Source organism: Mastomys coucha, unplaced genomic scaffold, assembly GCF_008632895.1.
Source record: "Mastomys coucha isolate ucsf_1 unplaced genomic scaffold, UCSF_Mcou_1 pScaffold15, whole genome shotgun sequence".
In the NCBI taxonomy this organism is placed as follows: Eukaryota; Metazoa; Chordata; class Mammalia; order Rodentia; family Muridae; genus Mastomys; species Mastomys coucha.
Genome location: NW_022196897.1, coordinates 13,402,669 through 13,425,794, shown reverse-complemented (window position 1 = coordinate 13,425,794; position 23,126 = coordinate 13,402,669). Strand labels below are relative to the sequence as shown.

Genomic DNA, 23,126 nt, shown 5'->3' with positions numbered 1-23,126 from the left:
CTTCAGTAAAAGCCACATCAGCTGTGCTAGCTAGACCGCAGTTCTTCTTGACTCCTGGCCACGCAGCTCAACTTATAAGGCTGTGTTTTTCTGAACTTCAAATTGTTCTCTAAGAATTTCTTTGTCGGGCTGGTGAGATGGCTCAGAGGTTAAGATCACTGACTGCTCTTCTGAAGGTCCTGAGTTCAAATCCCAGCAACCACATGGTGGCTCACAACCATCCGTAATGAAATCTGACTCCCTAAATCTGACTCCCTCTTCTGGTGTGACTGAAGACAGCTACAGTGTACTTATATACTAATAAATGAATCTTTGGGCTGGAGAGAACAGGGACAGAGCTGGGAAGGTGCAACCATGACAAAGTCTGTAATCACAAAGGGGCAGTCTTGAGCCCTAGGATAGTCATTATATATGATTGTGTCCTGCTCCAATAGCATGGGAAATTTGGGGAGTACTGGGGCATACCAGAAAAATGCAAAGATTGTGACTAGAGATTGGGGGAAATGATAGTTTCTTGTGACCACAGACTTTAAAAACCATTTTCTCAGACTGGTGAGGTAGCTCACTGAGTAAGATCATTTACTGCTCTTGCAGAGGACCTGAGTTCAATTCTCAGCACCCATATTGAGGTCTCATAACTACCTATACTGTAAGTGTAGCTCCAGGGCATCTGAAAATCTCTCCTGGTCTTTGCTGGTCAAGCGTGTGTGTGTGTGTGTGTGTGTGTGTGTGTGTGTGTGTGTGTGCTGTACATGCGCGCATGCACACACACACACACACACACACACACACGCACACACACACACTTCAAAAACATACAAAATTCAGAAACAAAACCAAACCACTACCTCATGCCAAATCAGCACCCCAGCTGTGGTGGTTTGAATACAAATGGCCCACATGGACTCACAGATTTGAATGTTTAGTAGGCAGTGGAACTGCTTGAAAGGGTTAGAAAGATTAGGCAGTGTGGCCTTGGAAGAAGTATGTCACTCAGAGTGGAATTTACCGTTTCAAAACCCTACACCAAGTCCAGCTTCTCTCTCACCTCTCTCCTTGCAGATCAAAATGTAGCTTTCAGCTACCAACCCAGTGCCACGCCTATCTGATTCCCACCATGATGATAATGGACTAAGCCTCTAAAACTCTAAGCTAGCCCCAATTAAATACTTGCTTTTCTAAGCATTGCCTTGGTCCCGGTGTCTCTTCACAGTGATAGGAATGTAACCAAGACATCAGCGACACCATACTGCCGTCCCACTCTACAGGGTACTATATTAAAACTCTGTGTCAGTTTTATTACTCTACTTTATTTATTACAGAGAGAGGGTCATGCTTCCTGAAACATTGAAGGATACATGGAAATGTCACGTCTCTACATATTCAGATAACTCTTTTTACTTGCTACCAAAGATGGTCTTGAGTGTGCTAGGCAAGTATCTTGCCCTTGGGCCACTCCTCATCCCTCAAAAAACATTTTCGTGTACAAGAATGGGACATTTTCTGAACACATAGGTTTGCTCACCTTCTTTCAAGTTCATAGCTCATAAGCCTTCAGAACGTTCCTTCAGTCGTAGGCCAGGCTGGGAGCCTTGAGTGTCTATTTTTGTGTTTGATGGCATTGATTACCACAGAGAGAAAATGGGTGAGGAAAGGCAGAGGCAGCAGGGGTCAGCTCCAGGCTCAGGGCTCCAGGCCCCTAGGAGTGAGAGAGGGGCTTCCTGAGCTGCTGGCCATGGTGAGAAAATAGAAGGAAGCTGAAGCAGCAGAAGGTGGAGGGGCTCATGTGAAAGTCTCAAGCAGTGGCCTCATCTAGGCCCTAGCTGGGGGACACTGGTCTGTGGAGAAGAAGAGAAAGAGAGGGATTAAAGTCTTCACTTGATTGATTTCAAATCTGTCAGCCAAGAAAGCAATCACACTATGAAGATGTTGCGTCCCCAAAATTGTCCTGCCCCCTGTCTTTTGCCACCCCTCAACCCCATGATGGCCACATAGCCTGTGGTTTGGTAATGGTTCGTCCCCTCATATCCCAGTGTGGTCCCTCTTCCAGGGAGCCTTGAGTTTCTCTTAGGACACCCTTTCTGACCTCTGCATATGGAAGGAGGCCCTTGCAGCCCGTGTTCTTGACGAATAGCTCAGTATCAGCCCCGCTCATCTTCTGCTGCTGTCTGATTAGGTGTGACCTGAACTTGGGTAAGCCTGTCTTGTTCCATATGTTGTCAAATTCTCAGAATAGACATGGCTGTTTGTGTGTTGATTAATGTGAGACCCCAAGATCTGGGTCACACCTAGGCCCTCTTCCTAGCTGTACCCGCCTCTCTAAGCCACATCCATGGCATGGAGTCAGCATGTGCCTCATTACTGTGTCTCAAGACACCATAGGAAGCCTGGCAGGGGAGCCGCCTAGCACAGGTCTAGCCAGAAAAGCAACATGGTGACAGCTGTTCGTGTTGTTATTGCATCATGGACTGGGTGAGAAAGGGAACTGCTCCTTAAACAGCCCTGAAGCAGCTGGTGGGCCGCTCTTACCAGCTATGTTGAAGACGAGGGACTTTTGAAGGTAGAATTTCTCTACAAATCCCAGGTATTTGCTCAGCCACATGGGATCTTCAAGAATTCTTCTCGCTGAAATTAGAGGGCTGGCAGTGAGAGTGAAGCTTTCTAAGCTCTGAACTCTTCTTCTGAGTAAACAAGGAGGGGGCAGAGCCCAGGCTGTGCAGCACAGAGCACCCTACTGTCAATTGCCTGACACTGGTCTCCTTCTGAGGTGCAGAGCATATGTTGGGGTCAGTTGAATGGCAGTGCCATCTCCCCAGTTACCTCTCTCTGCCCATGATTACAACAATCCCTTTGTTGTCTCCTCTTAAAGAATATCTGGGGCATCCAATGTGGCCAAATTGGTAGAGAACTGTAGCGAGAATATCTTATGTCTGTATGGATGTGGCCCCTGCCAAAAATAAACCTGACAGCCTATGGCTTAGGTAGGAAATGGGAGGTGTGACATCTGAGAGGCAGAAGGAACTCTAGGATAGAACCAGGTGAGGGAAGATTCACCCGGGGAAGATGTGTCAAAATGGATGCATGGTACATAAGCATAGATAACCAGCCATGTGGCAGAATGTAGGTTAAAATAAATAGGGTATTTCAAGTCATAATCTAGACAGAGATGAGCCTAGCTCTCTGGCCAAGGTATTTGTAAATATATTTTGAGTCTGAATCTTATTTCTGGGATCAGGAAGGAAGAACCAGACCTAACCTCTACAGAGAACATGTCCAGTATGATTTCTATTCCCAACACAGAAGAAAGGGAAAGGGGACAGAGACAGGTCTGGTTCTAGCACAGGTAATGCCTCTTTAACAAACAAGTGAGGCCCATGTCCTCACTGAGGAGACCCCAGAAAGCCCATCCTCACCCCTGCACTAACATCTGCACTACCCCACCCCTCATTCTTCTCAGAGCCCAAGGCTCTTGGCTAGGCTCAGTGTCACCCAGGACCCTGGGTGTGCCCAACCCCCCGTACCTCTGGTCTTTAAGCTACAACTGCTACTTGGCACCTCCTCATAAGCCCCTCAGGCCCTCCTCCCCTGGTATTGTCCTTCTGGGGAGCCTGAAAGGACCCCAGTTTCTACAACCCCCCAACACAGCAGCAGATGGTAACACCAGACATTTGGTGCTTGTGAGGTGAATGAGAGAGTGAACGAGTCTGCAAGAGGGTTCTGTGCTGGACAGTGGAATGCCTGCTTGCAGCTTAGAGCTGCCCACACCCTCAGCACAGCCATCATGAGACTTCCCTTCCAGACAGAAAGTCTCTGGTCAGACAAGGTAGTGACCAAATCCTACCCACAGGACCTAGACACAGAAGCCAGTGCTGGGAAGAGCTACCACTTACCCAGAAGTGCCCACAGGTTGACAACTTCATTGTCCTGAACACGTACATAAAGAATGAGGGTGTCGTAGTCAGTGCTGACAAAATGGATGTGCAGTCTGCCCCCATCAACTGTAGAGAACCAGGTGTGACATACAATTCCTCTGTCTTTGCCCCCAGGATTCCACTTCCCCACAGAGGACATGATATCATTCAAAGGATGTATAGCCTGCCCAAAGCTGTTTGCCTCTGGCTCCCGAGCTGGACCTCCCTCTTCCACAGGGGAACCAGGTTTCTCATGAAATACTCACAGGTTCCTTGGTACTGGCCTTGGAGCCCAGTTGGATGGACGGTAACATTAAATCCTGTGCACAACCCCTCTCCTCTAGAAAGAAGAGGCATTTATATATACCTCTGCCTGAGAGTGTAGCTGGCTGAGGACATTGGTGGTGATCCTGTCTGAGAGCCCTGAATACTGTCCCTCCCCCCAGGGTTCTCAGCTCCCAGTGTTTGGGAGCAGCTTTTATGAGAGCTAGAGAGATGGAGAGAGAGGGTGGTAGCCGCAGGTGCTGCTCACTGGAAGTGGAATGGGGTCTGATTCACAGGTGCACGGAACCAGACCTCCCAGAAAATGCGGAGCCCAGACTGAGGTGTTGGGATCAAGACTCTGACCTGTTTGCCTGTGGCTGCTCCTTCTCTATACAGATGTGTTTCTTGGGCCCCAGCCTGGTTATGGACTCATTATATAGCTAAGGATGATCTTAAATTCCAGATCATCTTGCTTCTACTTCACAAACTCTGGGATTAAAGATATGTGCCACTAAGATCAGGTAACTTCATGACTCAAAAAACAAGGATTGCACATAAAAGAAGCAGACTTGAGATTCCCTCCGTGGCCTGAGGCAGGACCACATGGTCTGCACCTAAAAAGGCATGTCAGTCAGGCTAGGCAACTGACTGTGTGCCTTTTCTGCCAGTTCCTTCTCTTAAGTCTTGGGTCCTGCATTTTACAAGCCATAACCTTTAGCCCAGGGGCACAGGACTACCATCCCTCTGGCCACCAGTGCTAACTAACCCCTTAGGGCTCTGGGCATGAGATAAGAGTTACCACACAGACAGACTCACTTCTCAAACAGCACGAAGTCCACATCCCCACTGTCTCTGGTCCAAATGGAGTGGAGAGAAAGTCTCAGGGGGTCCGTTGGCAAGACCAGGTCCCTGAGGCTAGTGGCCAGCTGGATGGTAAACCAACGTCCTTCCACCTGCAGAGATGTGGGCATGAGGACCAGAGAGACAGCCAGTTCTGAGCTTCCAGTCTCAATGTACAGACAATATACCTCTAGGCCTGGTCAGTAGGTGAGCACAGGTTCCAAGAATGTATGCTGGCCAACCCTACACCCCAAATATCAGTGAATTTCTAGGGGTCCCAGGTCACAGGACAAGCTGTGGCTTCCTACTTGGAAATAGTCATCTCCACTTTCCTCTAGCTTTCCTTCCCTCTCTGACCCCTTCCTTGGTGCCCTCCCCCACCCTCCCATCCCTCCTACCTCTGCTCTGAGCTCTGCTCCCCACAGTCATCATGGCTTGGAATTGCTCTCACTAACCTTCCCAGCCCAGTGCTATCCCCAGTTCTCACTGATTATGAGCACCAAGACGCAGGGCCGGATAGGCAGAGGCTGATCGGAGACCAGACATGCTTTGTGTTGCCACCTGTCATCCTAGCTACAGCTCTGCTTTCATAGCCAAGACTCTACAGATGCTGAGACTGCTCTCAGGTCATCAGATTCAATTACCCAGGAAAGGACCCCAGAGTGAATGCTCCCTGGGTCAGCCACACTGCCTAAGCCTCTGCCCTGGCTGGAGCATACCCTCAGTGGGACCCTGCAGTGGGACCCAGTCCTTGTCCCAGCACTGAGTCGGCCTGGCCATGACACTCACCTTATGTGCGTCAAAGTCCGGCTGCACCGGCACCTCTTCCAGATTCTCCTGGGCCAGGTTTGTACTGAAGGCCAAAGCCTGCAGCCACACCCTCACCAGTGTCACGGCACCTGGGGCCAAGAGCAGCGGGGCCCAGCAGCTCCCCATCTCTGAGAACACCCTGAGTAGCCCACTTCCCCTAAGCAGTTCCTGGCCAGCCTCGGTGACCTCCAAGGCCTGCACATTCCAGTCTTCCCTAGGGCTGACACAGAGCCCAGAGCCACTCAAGTTAGGGAGGCAAAAACATGGTCAGCCTGTTGGGGCAGCTTAACCACATTTCGAATCTGTCCTATGAGCCCAGGGAGAGGCTGGTGGCTAGGCTACCAAAGACTGTAGGCGTGTCTCTTACCACCTGAGGGTGTAGCCCCTTATCCCCAGGTCTGACATCCTCCTGGTGTGTCCCAGCCACTGGCCACAAGAGCAGGAGTGAAAGGACCCTTCTACATCCTTGTTCACCTCACACCCAGATAGCTCCTTTCTTCCCTGGGTTGTGAAGGGAAGTATGGGCACATGTAGCTAGTCTCTCTGGACAGCACTTGAGGAATGTGAGTGCAGTGTAACCAGTGTGGGCTTTTACTGTGCCTGTTCACTATGGATGTCTCTCGCCAGCCCTCACTCCCAGCCTCATGGCCACTCTGTCCCATGTGTCCAGGACAACATGGGCTGGCCACTTTTTTAGTGTCTTCCTTTGCTTGAGAGTCAGATCCCAGGTTTGCTCACCCCTTGATGTCCTAGAGGACAGAACATCCCTGCCCGTGGTTGACCTGGCCTTGGCTGATCCCATAATAGCTGGTCCGGGTTCTGGGAGGGGAGGCTGGTCAAGGACCATAGTGAGGTAGCAATGACACCTCTCCCAGCCCCCCTTGAGCCATTCAAGTTTGCCTGCTCAGATATACAGCGATGGCTCCTCTCCAAATTTGTCCTAGAAAGCTCAACCTCAGGAATCCCGAAGTCCCTGTGGCCCCTCAAAGCTCAGCTGCTGCCCTGGACATTAGATTTCTACCGAAATCTATGGCCGCCACCCCTATTAGAAGCTAGGTGAGTGCTGCCCATCCTGGGACAGCTTCCTCTGAGCAGAGGAGCCCTGTGGCCTTTGAGTACAACCAAGAAAACACTGGAGGCCTTGAGCAGATACTGAGTTTATTTACTACATGGAGAAGGGTGGGTCAGAGTTGGAAGGCAGAAGCTTCAAGAGATGTGGGTCATGGAAATGCTGACTAGTTTGTGTCACATCGACCTGGAGAAGGCAGATAGATGCTCTGTGACTGATCCAACCAGTTCCATGAACTTTTACAATCTAGGGGAGCTCATGCTTCCAGATCAGTATCCTGGAGTTTTCTTCTGTTTCTTCCTCCTAGGGCCCAGACTCCTTCCTGCCATCACCCTGCTGTTCTTATCTCCTAGGCCTTCCTCACCCAGGAAAGCAATGAGGTCAATCAAGTTTGCCACCATGACCATAACTCTGCAGATCCACCAACCCCTAAGCCCTTGTCCCCATCACAGAGTGTGGTTCTTAGGGTGAAGATTTTAAGGGACCTAGGGAATCTCTGCCTGCTTTGTGCTGCTATGGTGGCCACCCTGCTTTCTTGAAGGTGTGGAGAGACAGTCTGGAAAGTCAGGAGACAGAACTGAAGGAAGAGCCTGGACCCAGGAGGATCCTGGGAAGGGGAGTGCTGCTTTGGTCTGCAGAGCCATGCAAGGGTTTGTGCAGAGCAGGAGTTCCAAGGAAAGCACCATGGGTGAGCATGGCTGACAGAGGAGTGGCCAGGAGTACAGATTTCGTGCACACAAGATCTATACAGCGGTACATGTGCATGCACACCCACTGGAGAGAGCATGAGTCGTCCTGGCCTCCTCCCAATATTCTCATTCAGGTTGGGTTCTGGGTGCAGCACTGTTTAAAAGCCCTGGCTATTATACTTTGCAGATGCTCCTAGGAAAAGTACATCCCCATGGAGAAGAAGCTGTAGAATGGGAAGCTTACGAGACAAGGAAAGCTCCACGATGCTCTCTGGTGAGATGCCCCTGCTGCATGTGTGAATGTAATAGTCTTCATATCCAAACTCACCTGCGGACAGACTCCTGCCTACAGACGACAGATTGAATGCACAGTGGAACAAAGAGATCAGTAGGGAGGATGCTTAGAGTAGGGAGAGCAGCTCCAGCCCCCAAGTCTCCCTGCCATCCCCACCCTCCTCTCCAGCTCGAGATCCCCACATTTCCTGCAGTCTTCAGGCTGTGGGTGGAACGGCACCTACCATGGAGCTCAGTCATGACAGTGATGACCCTTCCACTCTGGTTTTCCAAGTCCATGATGGTGAAGTCCTTAGTGACATCCACAAAAGTCAGATCGTTTTTGCCTTGGTCTGTGACGAGCAACCAAATGGTCACAAAGTCTGCTGGGCCCACGCATGTCCTGATGCATTCCCTGCACTGCCCCAGCTGGCACAGCCTGACTCTACCTCCACATGTTCAGGGTACCATAGCCAGAAGATCCAGGAATGCAAAGCCCACCAGGCAGCTGCTGTTTCCTGCCTCTGCTTCTCTATCAGCCTCTTGCTCTGCTTCCCAACCCTCTCTCCTCTAGTCTCTTGAGCTTGGTCTTTTTCTGGGCCAGCAAGAAGGGAGGGCATATTCAGCAAAAAGGAAGGGCTCAAAGGTCTCCAAACTCTGTCTTCTCCTGTTATCTGGATTCCTGCCCCTTACCCACCTACACTGCCTGAGCAACATCTGTTCCAAAGGGAAACCCTTACACAGCACTCCAAAGCCTCAGCTGGGCGAGGCTCCTGGATCCCTCTCCCTGCCAGCCTCCATGTCACTGCCTGATATTTGACAATGGATCAGCTCTATGCTGGGTTTCAGGAGAATTGTGGGATGGGACACCCTGGGAACCCAAGGGAGCACAGTTTGGAGCTACATTTTTTTTTTATTTTGAATTTCTAAAGTTATAGCTGCGAGCTTTGTGGAGTTCCCATCCCTGTCCTTTCTGCTCCATCACATCTGCACTGCAGAAGCTGTGACAACCTCCTGAGCCACCATGCTACCCAGAGAGGGAGCAGCAGCTTCCTTCACTCACACTCAAAGGTGTAGTGTCCAGGTATGCCAGTCTTCTCTGCGATGTAGAATTTCTTCACACACTTTCCATCTTCCCTAAGAGGAAAATAGGCTTTCTGAGTCATGCTCATGGGAGCTGGGTCCTATAGGGTCACCTGGCTCTCTGGGATGGAGTTCCAGAGGCTTGCCAGCCTCTAGGAAGCAACCCACAGGATCAGTATCATCAAGGTGGTCTCAGAGTCTGAGCCCTGAGTAGCTGGGGATCTGGGAGGTGGGAAGGAGAATGTGACCCCACAGAACCTCCTCAGAGGTCTTGGCAGGCCAAAATACCTGTGGAAGTAGGTGACATTCAGGTTGCCATTGTCCAGGAGGGCAATGTCAGTCATGAAGCACAGATAGGGACCTCCTTCCTCAATGACAGACGGGTCAGTGGAAGCCAGGTTGAGAGTGTGCCAAGATCCTACCACCTGCAGACAGAGTAAGGTTTTATCTTGGCTACTGAGCCTGGAGAGCCATCTCCCTGTGGATCACAGTGGATTGCAGCAGGAGTATCCAGGCATGTCCTGCCGAGGAATAGAGTGCAGGCCTCAACTCATCTCTTACTGTTTGCTGAGAAAAGACCTTTTGGACTACTGACTCTGCACCATGGCCACCCCAACCATACAGGCCAGAACAGTATCCCCATCGGCCATGGAGAATGCTGTTAGAATGTGGTGGCTCTCTGTTCTCCAGATCTCTAAAGAGCAATGGCATCCTCTATCATATGAGAGCCTAGAGTCTCTGTGCAGTAAGCATAGTAGAGGGCCTGCTTTACCTGTCTATCCTATTGGGTCCCTAGGTTCAGGCTTCTCCTGGGTCTAGCCAGCTGTACTGGGGCTTTAAAGAGGCTCACACTCTAGGGGACCTGACAGAGTGTCTATGAGTCCCTGGCCTCAAGTAGAGTGCCATTCCTTTGGTCCCCATTGCTGTGAGTTGCCATCAAGACTCTGTGAGGTGATAGAGACCTGAAAAAAATAACTGGGGACATGGGGTAACTCCCTGGCTCATCCAGAGACCCCAGAGCATCACCTGCTCAGGGTGGAAGTCCTCCAGGGTCCAGGTCAGGCCCAGCCCTACACTCAGCAGCAATAGAAGCTTCATTCCTCTGCTGTGTCTTCTTGGGATGAGCACTCACAATGTGGGTGCAAAGAGTCTCCAACAGACTGTATATATACTGTTCTGAGGAGGAAGTCCCTCCACCCCTGCCCTACCCACAGGAGCCCACATGTTTGGAAGAGCGTTGAGTTCAGGGGAGGATGCTGTCAGCCCTATGTAAAATCAGTGTGCAGGCCAAGACTGGGACACTATTTAGCTTGGCTTCTGGACTGAGGTGCCTTAGTGGGTAAGCCTGGGACACTTTTGATGTGGCATCTTGTTGGCCTGGAGAGATAGCCAAGGGCCAAGCCCTGTAGTCTCAAGAAGTGAAGGCTAGGCAGGGTGTACGTGTTCTTCTGGGAAGAGACCATGCCTTCACAGGACTCTTGAGACCAACACGCTAAAGCTGAGCTACCATGGGGCATGAGGCCTGCACTTCTACCCATAGGCTTTGGCCTCTAACTTGAGTGGCTGATTATTGCCTCGTGACTATATGTGGATTTGGCTCCTGAGGAAGCTTGGTGTTTAGGCCACTCTGTGGGGTGGTGGTGGAGTAGCTGAGTCTGTACTTGGAGGGGGGGGGCAGTCTCCATGGCAACCTTACTGTCAACTTTAAGCTATAGTCTAACTCTCTTTGCAAGATGCTGCAGGCTCTTAGGAGGTGCCATGGGGTACATAGGTCAGGAATCCTGGGGCAATCAAGGCTGGGCCATGGAGAGGACACCCCTCAGGGTACCCTCTGCCCTTCCCACATGTCCATGGAAGCCCTGTATACCAGAGACTTCCCTACCCTCTCAGCCCCAACTTCAGTGTTGGACTGGAAGCCAGGCTGTTCATCCAGCAAGACTAAAAGGATTACAACTCTAAAGGTCAGAGAATTAATCACACATGCATAAGGGAGTTAGCAAGGAGATCTGAGCGCCTAGTTTCCAGATTGCAGGCCTTAGTCCTCCTTAGAGGACAGAAAGGCCAAGGTAGGCCAGGGCCACTCCAGGGGTCTCAGTGGAGGCCCAAGGTGCTCCGTAATGAAACCTAGAGCTTCAGCCACTTTCTGTCACTTAACTGCTGCTGCTGCTCAGATCCAGTGGTACACGTGTGCATGTGTGAGTGTGCATGTACACAAGCTTACAGTTGTATACATCATGAGCAAGTGTACATGTGCATATGTGTGCAGTATGTTTGTGAACCTGTGTGCCTATGCTCTTCACCTGTAAGTGTGCTTGCATGTGAGGGTAAGCATGGATGTCTGTGTATACACACATGTACGCATGTCAACACTTTTCTGCTTGGTGAGCATTGCCTCTGTCATGAAACTCATGATTCTTGGCATGTCATAGAAATTCTCACCATCGCCCTGAGACACCATGGACTTGTTCTCAGATAAGCTCTGTAGTACCCGCCAAAGTAGTCTGGAGGCCTGGCAGAGCTGAGCACAATCTGGGGCTAATATTGTCTCCAGGAAGAGAGTAGAAATCTTTTGGTTGGGCTCACTGAGACAGAAGCCAGCAAAAGAGGCATGGGGTAAGGTGAATCTGTGGCACCATGAAGGACCTATGTGAGAGGACAGGTGTCATTCTTCAAACCCTAGATACCAACGAGGAGCTTCCAGGCAGGAGTGCTATGACAGGGACCATGCTCATCTAGTTGTTGAATGCAAGACACCCAAGATCCTGAATGAATAAGTTCCACAACGATCAGTGTTCATCACAAACATGGTTTTGACACCATCTGGCCCAAGACATGGTGTTAGCATTTTGTCTATGTTCCGACCTGGCAATCACCAGATATGCCTGAGTCACTATAAAAGGGGCTGCTCACCCCCTCTGCTCTATCTTTCTCTTGCCTTCTTGCTCCCACTCTGGCCTCTCACAACTTTCCCCTCTTTCCCCATTCCCTTCCCCCATCTCTTTCCATGTTTGTGTGTGTGTATGGCCGGTCTCTACTCCTCTCTTCTTCTTCTTCTTCTTCTTCTTCTTCTTCTTCTTCTTCTTCTTCTTCTTCTTCTTCTTCTTCTTCTTCTTCTTCTTCTTCTTCTTCTTCTTCTCCTTCTTCTTCTCTTCTTCTTCTTCTTCTTCTTCTTCTTCTTCTTCTTCTTCTTCTTCTTCTTCTTCTTCTTCTTCTTCTTCTTCTTCTTCTTCTTCTTCTTCTTCTTCTTCTTCTTCTTCTTCTTCTTTTCTCTCTCTCTGTCTCTGTCTCTGTCTCTCTCTGCCTCTATTACCCTCTTAACTCCCCTCCCCATGCCCTGAATAAACTCTATTCTATACTATACCCTCGTATGGCTGGTCCCTCAGGGGGAAGGGATGCCTCAGCATGGGCCTGCTGAGGCATCCCCTTCCCCTATACCTGACTACACCTCCACCAAACATATCCCCTCTCTCTTTATCTTTTTGTAAACATAACACATGGGTCTTGCCCCTGGGGGGTGGCAGTTGTTGAGGGCCATGGAGCTCATCTGGGGATGCCTACACAACCTCGCTTGACAGGATCTGGGCTGTATTCACTTCCTGTTTCTGCATGAGGTGAGATGAGGTAAAGGGTCAGAAGAACAGTGTCCTCAGGGATGGCCCTGCATAGGCAAGGATCTGGGTCTAGCAAGGTAAGAAATGTACTGTGTAAGGCTGGGCTAGGTCCTTGTGTCTATTTGTCCAAGACAGTGAGATGCCCTGGGCCCCTTCACACTGCACCCTGAGCCACTTTCTCCTGTGGCTTCAAAGGGATGTCCAGGCACATTTCCTAGCCGTGGGTCATTATGTGCCCCCTTCTCATGTGTCTGAGCCTGAAGTCACATTCAAATCCCTCCATAGAGAACACTGAAAGACCAACTCATGTGAATGTCCTTACCTTGAACTTAGCACACAGGCCATCACCAGAAGCCCCTCCCACTGCCAGCCTTCCAGGGACAGAATGACCCTACCAACAGCCAGATGTGGGCTCTGATGCGCGTATGGAATTCCCATTCTCTTTCTTTATAATTTTAAAAATGATTTTATTTATTTTTATTTTATGTGCATTGGTGTTGTGCCCGCATGTAAGTCTGTGTGAGGGTGTCAGAACTCCTGGAAATGGGATTACAGGCATATGAGCTGTCATGTGGATGCTAGGAATTGAGCCCTGGTCCTCTGGCAGAGCAGTCAGTGTTCTTCACTGCTAAGCTACTTCTCCAGGCCTGACTTCCCATTCTTGTAGCTCATAAACTTCTTATGTCTGAGGGTCCTGGATTACACATTTGTCCTAAGGCAGCCATGGTGGACAGGTAGCCGCAGAGCTTGGAGGACATCTACTTCTCCTTGATCTCTTAACTCTGAGCTGGATCCACGATGTCATTCACTGCACTTATATTAGTAGGTAGCATAGTGCATCCAGAAATCTCAGGCTCAGAGATGGCAACGACAAAGTAGGAGGCAGCTCTCTTAGTCCCTAAGGCTCATAGAGATTACCTGCTGAGTGTCCTTGAGCAATGTTTTAGGTCTTGGAAAGGTTACCTTGTAAAAGTGGGTATGTTCCTGCCCATGGCATTCTCAGTCTGACCTAAGTCCTGTGCTTGAGTCATCTCCCATGGTTCTTCTGGCTGTGAGCCACACAGAGAAATGCAGGATGGGTTAAGGATGACTGTGAAGTGTCTGAGCCCATTTTTCACATAGGATGAGAACTCAGCCTCTATCTATAAAGTGGCCATCTGGAGACATGAGAGACTAACTTAGGGGCTGCAATACTAGCATCTAGCTTCTGCCTAGGCCATAATACCTTGCGACAGCCTGTCTCCTTTCAAGGCATCCTGTGAAGACATTACCTGTGAGTGTTTTGCTAGCAAATTTTCTGATGCCAGGATCTCTCACCAGGTATTGGTTGTCCAGAGGCCTCTGGATGCTGTTAATCCCCATCAGAGACAACGAACCTGGGACTGCAGAGGTTTGGGCAGGAGGGTCCATAGATTTTTTTAAAAAATTGCTGGATCCACATTCTCCTCCCCATGGGGGGAGGGAAGAGAGAGAGAAAGAGAGAGGGTGGACTTGGACCCTAGCTGGCCCCTCAGGCCACTCAGAGCTAAGTCTCAGTGTGACCTGAGAAATAGCATTGAATGGCGTTGGAATGTTTTAGCGAGGTTGCTCCTGGAGCTGATTCCTTCTCCACAGCCCCTATATTTCTCCAGCTTGCAGAGAGAGAGATCTTGACAGTGTCCCCTACCCATGGAAACAAATTCTCAGTGTCCTACTGTCTGTCCTGCTGGGGCTGGGAACCTAGCCCCAGGCCTGTGTCCTGGTCTCATTCCTACCATAGTCCCCAGGTGGTCCTCACCTGTACATGGGCTCTGTTGGTGCTCACCTGTGGCTTAGAGTCCCACCCTGTCATTGCTGTGGGCCTCCTCCTCATCTCACTTATGGCTTAAAACCTGGGCTTTGGAGTGACACACCTACAGAAAGATCTCAGGGGTCAGGGGCCTGGCACAGTCTCTAGCTTCCATGCCTACCCCCAAGCAAGTCTGGGAGCTTCCACCTCTCTTAAACACTTCCGACCTATCCTCCTCTCAGTAGATCACAAGAGGTGGGGAACAAATGAGGTCATATGCACAGACAGAGTCACCAGGGACTGCTGAAGCTCTTTATTGAGAAGCTGGGGTGGAGGATGAGGGAAGAGAGAAGGGGAGCCAGAGGATCCAGCAGGGCACTCTCTCCACCTCCCACAGGACAGGTTCTGGCGGCACTCGCTCCCTTGGGCTGCTTTGGAACCTTGAGTCACCATGCTCTAAAGAGAGTTCATGAGGCAAGCAGGGTACAGTGACTGACTGGTTATGGTCGGGGGTGGGAATGGTAGGTGCTTTGGGTTAGCATCACAGACTGGCAAGGGAGCAGAGCTAGCCAGTACTGAACGAGGAATTCCTTTCTGCTGAGTTCCCTCAGAAAAACTCTGTCCATGCAATGGTGACCAGGCAAAGGTGTGACTGACAAGTGGAGGCATAAAGGATATGGGTATTGTGACTCCACCTGTCCCTGGCCTTCCTCACCCAGGGCCCAGGACCTTTTGCTCCATGATCAAAGTGCCCTCATGTCATCCAGAGGAGGCTCATGGAGTGTACACCAGCAGGTAGGAATTCCCCAGGAGCCCAGAAGGAGGCTAAGAAGGACAGGGCACTTGCTGGATGGGTGGCAACTTGGCAGTGTAACCCAGTGTAGCCCAATGTATTCCAGCATTTCCCAGTGTATCCCGGCATATCCCAGCGTACCCCACTGATGGAATGAGGATGGCAAGGAACCCTTAATGACCCAGGAATGAAGTTCAGGGCACATGGGGCCCTGGGACACAGAACTTGGGAAGTTCCTGGCTGCAACTGAGGCTTCCATGTGGATCCTGAGGCCCCGTTGAATACCAAGGTTCTTCTTCGTTAAAAGGATCACTTACCCTAGTTACTCTCTGGTTCACATTTTTCTGTAGGAAGCAGAAAACCCAGAACTAAGAATGAACCCTGGACAAGAGTCTATGGCTCTTATCTTCCCATGACCAAGACCTGGAGCAGGACTACGCTGTCCATGTTGGGGGCAGGGTACATGAGAGTGACAGAGTTACAGGGGACAGAGAGGGGAACATGGATTGCATATGTTCTCACCCATCTGCTCGGGTATGACCAGGTTCTCTGGTACAAGTCCTTTTATCCGTGTAAACTCCTTAAATTCCTCCAAGGCCTCCAAATTTTCCTGGGAGTCCCTACCTGTGCAAGATGAATGGGTGAGAAAGGGGATGTTTGCAAGGAGCCAGTGCCACAAAGACAGGAGCCCAGGACCAGGTGCTTCCTCATGGAGCAGGCAAGGGCAGGAGAAGAGGTGGTATGGGGGGATAGCACTAAGCTTGGATGGCATCTGGACCACCAAAGGACCCTGGAAACAAAAAACCTTCCAGTAGAGGCCTGTAACATCTTGCCTCTGACCTAAAAGGCCCCTGGGCTGAGAAGGCTTCAGTCAAGACACCATTGTCTTTGCGTTATAAACCCCACATGACACCATGAGATTCCACAAAGCATCACCAACAGCATCTATGGTCAAGAGGTATGTCTTCCTCTGTCCTAGATGGTACCTGCCAGGCTTGGCTCAGCAAGGTAGTCTGGCCAGCCAGCAGCACTGTGCCCTGTCCATGAGAGGAAAGCTTCCCCTCTCATCTGGGGGGCCTAGAGGAATGATGGGCGTGCTGGGCTTGAGGGGGTGGAAACTTACCTATGAGCTGCGTCATCGTGAAGCTCATTCCCTCCATCTCCCCATCACAGTAGAGCATGTAGTGGCCCTTCACAGAAGACAGCTGCACCTGCAGGTGGGTCTTACCCTCAACTGTGGAGGCCCCAGAAAGAGCAAGGTTAGCTTACAACCACCTCTTCTGACTGTCACCTCAGCCTCTAGTCACAGACTCTAAGAGACTACTGTGGCCTGAAGGCCAAGGTCTAGGGTTCCCAGGACTCGCCTGTGGGGTGGGGCTTGGCAGGAGGCTCTCCCTGTCATGGGCTGCCAGCCACCCATCCCTGGGCTGATAACACTCACAGGCAACGTACTGGCCAGGCACATCTGTTTTCTCCAAGATGGTGGTCACTTCAAAACACTGGCCATAGATCCTGGAATCAGAAACAGTTTTGCAGTGGCCCTCTTAAACCTGGCCCTCATGCTGACTGGTGTCCTCCCTATTCAACCCATCGCTGTAGTCCTTTCCAAGTCAGAGGGACTTTTAAAAACTACTCACTGAGAAATAATGGGCCAGGTAAGAGATCAACCAACCAGAGGAGCCACAGACACTCACATATGTGTGCTAGAAAACTCCATGTCTCCGTTGTTCAGCACCAAGACAAATATGGGTGAGACCTTGTCTATTGGGACATCGTCTTCCCACACCAAGGCCTTCATGAACCACTTTCCGGAAAACTAAAAAGATGAAATTTTCTCTTTGCTGATGCCTGGCCACCTTCCCTGTGGAATACCATACATGTCTGCCCATTCCATTCCACCACCAAAACATAGAAAGCTCACATGATCAAGACCTGCTTACCCCAAGTGTACCAGGGCCTTCTTCTAGCACATGCTCTCAAACTGCACCCCTGAGCACAGGGAGGCCTGAACATGCATGGGGACCCCTTAACTCCAAATTAGTCTACTCTCTTTAGATACAATCTGTGACACGGGTGAGACTGGGATCTCCCCTGAATCTAGAACCCTGGTCTTCCTATACCAGTAAAAACTTAGACTACCTGTGGCCCAGCCCTGACTCACATTCTCATTATTGAAAGCAAGGGATGAGGAGTCCTGGGCCTGCAGGGCAGCAACCAGACAGAAGCTAATGGTCAGGAGCAGAGCCTTCATCTCCAGGGTCTGCATTCACAGCCAACCAACAGGTAACAGGGACAGGAGAGACTATACTGGCCCCTCACTTGACTGCCCTTTATACAGATCCATGCAGGGTCCTTGGGGAACTTGGCAGAGAGGACAAGGTCCTTCTCAGTTATGTCCACAGCCAGCTGGCAAGAGGAATATCAGTGTTTTGTATAACAGCTTGTTAAGACTTCAAGAAATCAAGACCATTGATTGGAGTGGCAGCTGCTGTCCAGAGTCCAAAGGAGCTGAGGGAGAATTGGGAACTCAGAGGAAAGGTCAATTGATCCACAGTCTGATCTGTTGTTGGAATCAGGAGAACTGCAAGGACCACCCAGCAGTCACTGGGGAGGGGATCAGAATGGGGAGAGAGCAGCATTTCAGATCCACTCTGCCTTATGTGCACCAGCTCACCCCCTTGAGTCCGGCACCTGCTGTTCTGTTGGGAACTTTGTCCAAGGGTGTCCTGCAGGACCCAGCTGTTCAACTCGGGCCTCAGCCTGGTCACTGAGTTGTCCTTCTAGACACACTCTCCATGACTTCTCCTTCCTGGTTTTCTTCTCTTCAGAGCACTGGCAGGAGCTGCCTGAGGCTTCTGTAACAAACCACCTCCAACCAGGTCTTAAACACATCACATCTGCTCCCCTCAGACATGGAGGCCAGACGCTGGGTATGAAGACTGGGCAGGCCAGAGCCACACTCCCCAAGCCTCTGTGGAGGCCCCTGGATGATCGGCAGCTCCCCATAACTCTCTTCCTATGGTTTCCTGACCCAAGTTCTGCCTGTCTTCACCTAGCCTCTCCTTAGCCCCGAAAGGTCCCTCTGAGTGCCTGTGACAAGGACTCTGGTCAGAGGATTTAGGCCACCCTAGTTCTTGCCTATTTTAGTTGAGATTTTAATCTCTGAAGCAAGGCCTCAGTGTCCAAAAGAATTCACAGTCTTTGGACCACATTGTTTTATGAGGCTGGCAGTCAGCCCCTTCAGCACCTGGACATCTCTCGACAGTTCTCCATGGTTTCTATTTGCCCTCACAGGTTGGAAGAACATCGGCTCTGAGATAGAAGACCCAGGCCATAGACACCATTGCACTCAGTAGGGCTCCCTCGGCTGCCCTCACCTGCTCCTGACCCTTTTGATCATGCAAATCCCATGCCCCAGACTGTTCTTACTGTGTGTGTCTGTATCTGTGATTTTAGCACAAATGAGTCAGAGTATCATTCAGCCTGCTTTGGTGGCATTCACTGTATGGCCTCTGCACCGAAATTCTCTGGATCTCTGAGAGCAGTCATGTTCTCTTAACTTGGGCAATAGAGATTCCTAGCTTGGTTGTCTGTCCTGGGACCCCAGCGTGACCCAGCACGGGAATGCAGCACCTTCCCAATGGTGTCTTTGTGTCTCTGGCCCCAGGGCTTGCGCTCCACATACTCTCATTGCCCTTAGGGCTCAGAATACAAGGTGGTAGCTTGACCTAGTCATTATCCTATAGGAAGTTCAGCTGAACAACCCTTGCCCTTCCAGATAGGAAGGCACAAGGCCAACACCTCTCAGGCCAGGGACCAAGAGGTGGGTCCCAGCCTTCTGAGTCTCTGACAACACTTCTGTGTTGACCTTCTGGTGACAGACAGGCACCCTGCCTGCTGCTGAAACTTGAGAGAACAGGTGTTTGTCTGGATCCCTGAAAGCCCTCCATGGCTGCCCTGTCGTCATGTCCAAATACTCAAGGACATCTAAAGGGACTGAGGTGCATTTCTGTTCATTACTCAGTAGGGTCAATGTAAGGGAGGCTTCACTTAAGACCCAGCAGGTCACAGAGGGACAGGAAATGTCTTGATGTCCCTTATACATGCAGTGAAGACAGGGACACTAGAAAGGTATAGACACTTTTGCCCCCCATCTGCCCTGTCCTAAAGTTCATGGAGGAAGCAGAACTACATTGTCCAGAGCAGAAAGGAGATTCCGAGCTGTGCGGGGCTGAGGGTACTGAGGGAGTCCTGTCATGGATGGTGGCCTTCGTGGTCTGCTACTGACCCATGGAGAAAACGTCAGTGTAGGTACACTGAATAGGGTGCACTAAGTGTCCCCCAACATAGGCCACCATAGGCCTGTCTTCTGCATGGATCAACACAGCTCCATGGTGACTCTGAGTTTTAGTTTACTCCAGGCTCAGATCTTCTCAGCTGAACAGGTATGGCACCAGAGATACTGAGACATATTAGGGAATTCCTGACTGGTGTCAAGCACTGCTAAATATTGCTTGTATCACTATTAATGTTACAAGAAAGTTACTAGTAGAAGTGCTTCTTCTGATGTTAATTTTTCTGTGAAAATGTTGGGAGGTGGCGATTTACCTCCCTAGCTGACAGCTGGTAGACTCTTCCTGGTATCCTCTCTGCCTTGAATAAAGGACTGTCAATAAAGCAGCCAGACAGACTTCCCTTATGCTGACTACAGATATCTTGAGGAAACTACTCAACCATTGTTGCAGCTTGTTGCTAAACCACAACTCTGGCTCCAGGAGGTGAGGCCCTACCTATGTCTATTCGAAGCAGTTGATGCTAGACTTTTCCTCCAACCACATCCACCCCAGACAGAGAAAGAGCAGCTTTCCTGGTGGCCTAGGAGAGGGAGAGTCATGCCTGGTACAGAGGGATAGTTCCCTGCCTAGGACGAATACAGCCCTTAATGTGTGTGAACATTTGCTATGATGGGTATTGGTGGATTGCTGAGCTCTCTTAAGATGTCTCTTACTGTGCTGCCCTGCTGTGCCTGCTGTCTTATGTTTTAACAGTAGGTTCAATAAAAGACTTCTTCAGGGTTTAACAGGATGACTCACTGGGTAAATGCATTTGGCATCAAACCTGACAACCAGAATTTGTTCCATGGGAGGCATATGGTATGCAAGAACTTACTGCTGGAAGTTTGTCCTCTGACTGCCACTGGTGTGCCATGGTACACGCACAACCCCTCACACAATAAATACAATGTAATAAAAATGAGAAAGGCAAGAAGAGATATGGGAGATGTCTCAACTGATAAAGTACTTGGCTCATAGATTTGAAGAACTGAGGTCTGTTCTCAGAACCCATGTAAAAGCAAGGCATAGGGACAAGTGATCTGGACAATAATCAGATGAGAGGCAGACAGGTGGATCTCTGAAGATCACTGATCTGCTAATCTAGCCCACTTTAGCAAAGTTCCAGGCCATTGAGACTTTGTCTCAAACAAAAGATGGATGACTGACACTCAGACTGTCCTCTGGCCTACAGAGACGCACAGAGATACACACACAGACACACTCACACACACGCACATATACAGAGACACATACAGAGATACACAGACACACTCACACAGACACACAGAGACACACACATACAGAGATACACACAGAGACATATACACAGACACACTCACAGAGACACAGACACACTCACAGAGATACACAGAGACACAAACACACAGATATACACACAAAGTTACACACAGAGTGACACACAGAATGACACACAGAGAACGCAGAAATACACACAAAGAGAGACATGAGATACACAAACAGACACACACACAGAGAGACACACCAATACACAGAGACATACTTTGACGGTTGCTAGACAATGGCTGAAGAGCCACAGCAGCTGAGAAGCAGTGGAGAGGCGAGGAAAGCAGGAGCTAGAGCCATATGGGGAGCAATAGCCACACTCAAGACATTGGTGATGACAGAAGGAACTGAAGGAAATTAGTAAGTTCATTCAGCATGATACCTTGAGACCAATGCACAATGTTGTATCTGTCGGCAGAATGCTCAGTTTCAGTGTGAGGTAATAATTCACTGTATGGACACACCATAGTTTGGCCTGCCATTCTTAGTTCTAGATCATTATAAAGTAAGCTTACCTATTAGTTGTAGTATAATCCTATACTTGGATTTTGGTATGTACACCTGAAAGATATTGCTAGATCATATATTTAGTATCTATAACAACAGAAGAAATCACAAATTATTTTCCAAAATATATTTACACACATTGTGTTTCTACAGCCGTGCACCTGAGTTCCTATTATCTAAATTTGCCTGATTGTTGTCTTGGGTGTGTGGTGTCTGCTTTGAGGGTGGCTGAGATGTTCCCGTGTGCTTGAGAGCTTGGCTGCCAAGCACACGCCATCTTTGGCTGTGTCTGTTAAGATGCATTGGCCGTCTCCACTGGTGGTTTGCTTACCTGATGTTAAGGTTGTGGTTTCCACACTGACATCAGTGTTGTATTGTTCATGTAACTTGAAATGCTTCTCAATACATGACTTCTTTTTCTGTCTAACTAGCCGTGTCCTACCTACAAAGCTGTTCAAAGTGTGAGAAGTCAACCCACTCATTTCCATTTACAGGGTAGTTCCTTGCTGGCAGATCTCAGAACTGCCTTGCCAACCAAGTCATGACAATCCTTTCTTTGTTTTCCTCTCATTGCTTTGACCAACAGGAAATTGAGGCCTGAAATTCTGTCAGAGCTGACTTTGAGAAGAACACCCAGGCTCTAGTCAAGGTCTGGTCTGCTTGTTGACCTGCCTGTGGTTAGCAGTTGATCCCGTGCCATGGCATGGATAGATGGAGACTTGGTTTTTTGTACTTTTGTTATAAACTAAATTGCATTTGATAAATGTATTTCAATGAAGCAGATAGCATTGTGAGCAACTAGGACTTGGCCCTCCCTGAGTGCCAGGCTGGGACACTCCATGTTGTCTCAAGGGGGAAGGAAAAGCCCAGACCCATTATCCTATCAGTTTCCATCCCTGCAGACTGAGGGTGTGTTAGCCAGGTTTCCATCACTGGGCTAAACATACCAGAGAACAACAGGAAGGGAGGAAGGATTTATTGTGGCTCCCGATTTCAGAAGTTCCGCCCATGATTGATTGGCTTCATAGCTGTGGGCCTATGGTGAGTCAGAGCATCATGGCAGAGAAGGTTCAGTGGAGGAGCTGGCCATCTTGTGGTGTCAAGGAACCAGAGAGAAGGGACGAGGGGCCAGAATGAGATGGAGTTGAAGGAGACCCTCTCAGTGACTAACTTCTACCAGCCCCAAACTCATTCTTCAGCCTCCCCAAATAGAGCCACACCTGAGATTCATACATGACAGTGTGTTCAATAACCTCATACCTGCTCTTCAAGACTGTGTGCCAGAGAAACACAAAAAGAGACACAGACTCTGGTCTGGGAAGCTGCTAGTCTCTCAGTATTTTAGGAAATGACTACTACAGTTGCATGAAACAGTAAGGGTCAGCCATCCGCACTTTCAGACTCACCTGGCACCAACACTCGAGGTGACAAATAAAGTCCATTGCACAACTGCAGTGGCCTCTCTCTGCTGTCATCTTAATTCTGTCCTACCCAGGATTGGAGACATTGGAAGAATTCAGCAGCTGAGACACAGGCAAGAGAGGTGAATAACAGAGAAACCTGGAGAGATCCATTGGCCCCCAGCAAACTGAAGGTGGCCCTGGCTCTGGTAATTATGTGTGCATGTTGTTCTCCTCCTGTTCAAGGATTGAGATATGTGCCTACGTGGGGACATGCTTACAGGAATGATTCATGCATGGTATGAAGGACAGCCTGACAGGTACAGAGACCTCTCCCATGACACAGAACTGCTAACCTGCTTCCTGATCTCTCCTAAAGGGCATCGACCCCACCCTCTCATACCCAGCATGACAGGCTTCCTGCCCAGCACCTTCTATACTAACATCAAGACACGGGCCATGCCAGCTC

The 23,126-nt window shown here is 49.8% G+C and overlaps 3 protein-coding genes across 3 annotated transcripts; all 3 read right to left on the bottom strand.

The window, feature by feature from the left end:
- Positions 1-1,290: 1,290 nt before the first annotated feature.
- Positions 1,291-6,072, bottom strand: LOC116091898 (lipocalin). The gene is made up of 6 exons (XM_031373332.1): positions 5,805-6,072; positions 4,992-5,128; positions 4,178-4,251; positions 3,891-3,998; positions 2,530-2,625; positions 1,291-1,838 (listed from the first exon to the last, which is right to left on the bottom strand). Exons 1-6 carry the CDS (start codon positions 5,949-5,951, stop codon positions 1,813-1,815), a joined length of 588 nt encoding a protein of 195 aa, XP_031229192.1. The 5' UTR covers positions 5,952-6,072; the 3' UTR covers positions 1,291-1,812.
- Positions 6,073-6,965: 893 nt separating this feature from the next.
- On the bottom strand, positions 6,966-10,080 carry Paep (progestagen associated endometrial protein). The gene is made up of 6 exons (XM_031373331.1): positions 9,966-10,080; positions 9,228-9,364; positions 8,920-8,993; positions 8,102-8,209; positions 7,828-7,929; positions 6,966-7,080 (listed from the first exon to the last, which is right to left on the bottom strand). The coding sequence occupies exons 1-6, from the start codon at positions 10,035-10,037 to the stop codon at positions 7,061-7,063; spliced, it is 513 nt and encodes a 170-aa protein (XP_031229191.1). The 5' UTR covers positions 10,038-10,080; the 3' UTR covers positions 6,966-7,060.
- A 4,528-nt stretch (positions 10,081-14,608) lies between these two features.
- Positions 14,609-17,377, bottom strand: LOC116091896 (vomeronasal secretory protein 1-like). The gene is made up of 7 exons (XM_031373330.1): positions 17,273-17,377; positions 16,806-16,927; positions 16,553-16,623; positions 16,235-16,345; positions 15,634-15,735; positions 15,429-15,455; positions 14,609-14,774 (listed from the first exon to the last, which is right to left on the bottom strand). The coding sequence occupies exons 1-6, from the start codon at positions 17,375-17,377 to the stop codon at positions 15,430-15,432; spliced, it is 537 nt and encodes a 178-aa protein (XP_031229190.1). The 3' UTR covers positions 14,609-14,774; position 15,429.
- Between the last annotated feature and the right edge of the window lie 5,749 nt (positions 17,378-23,126).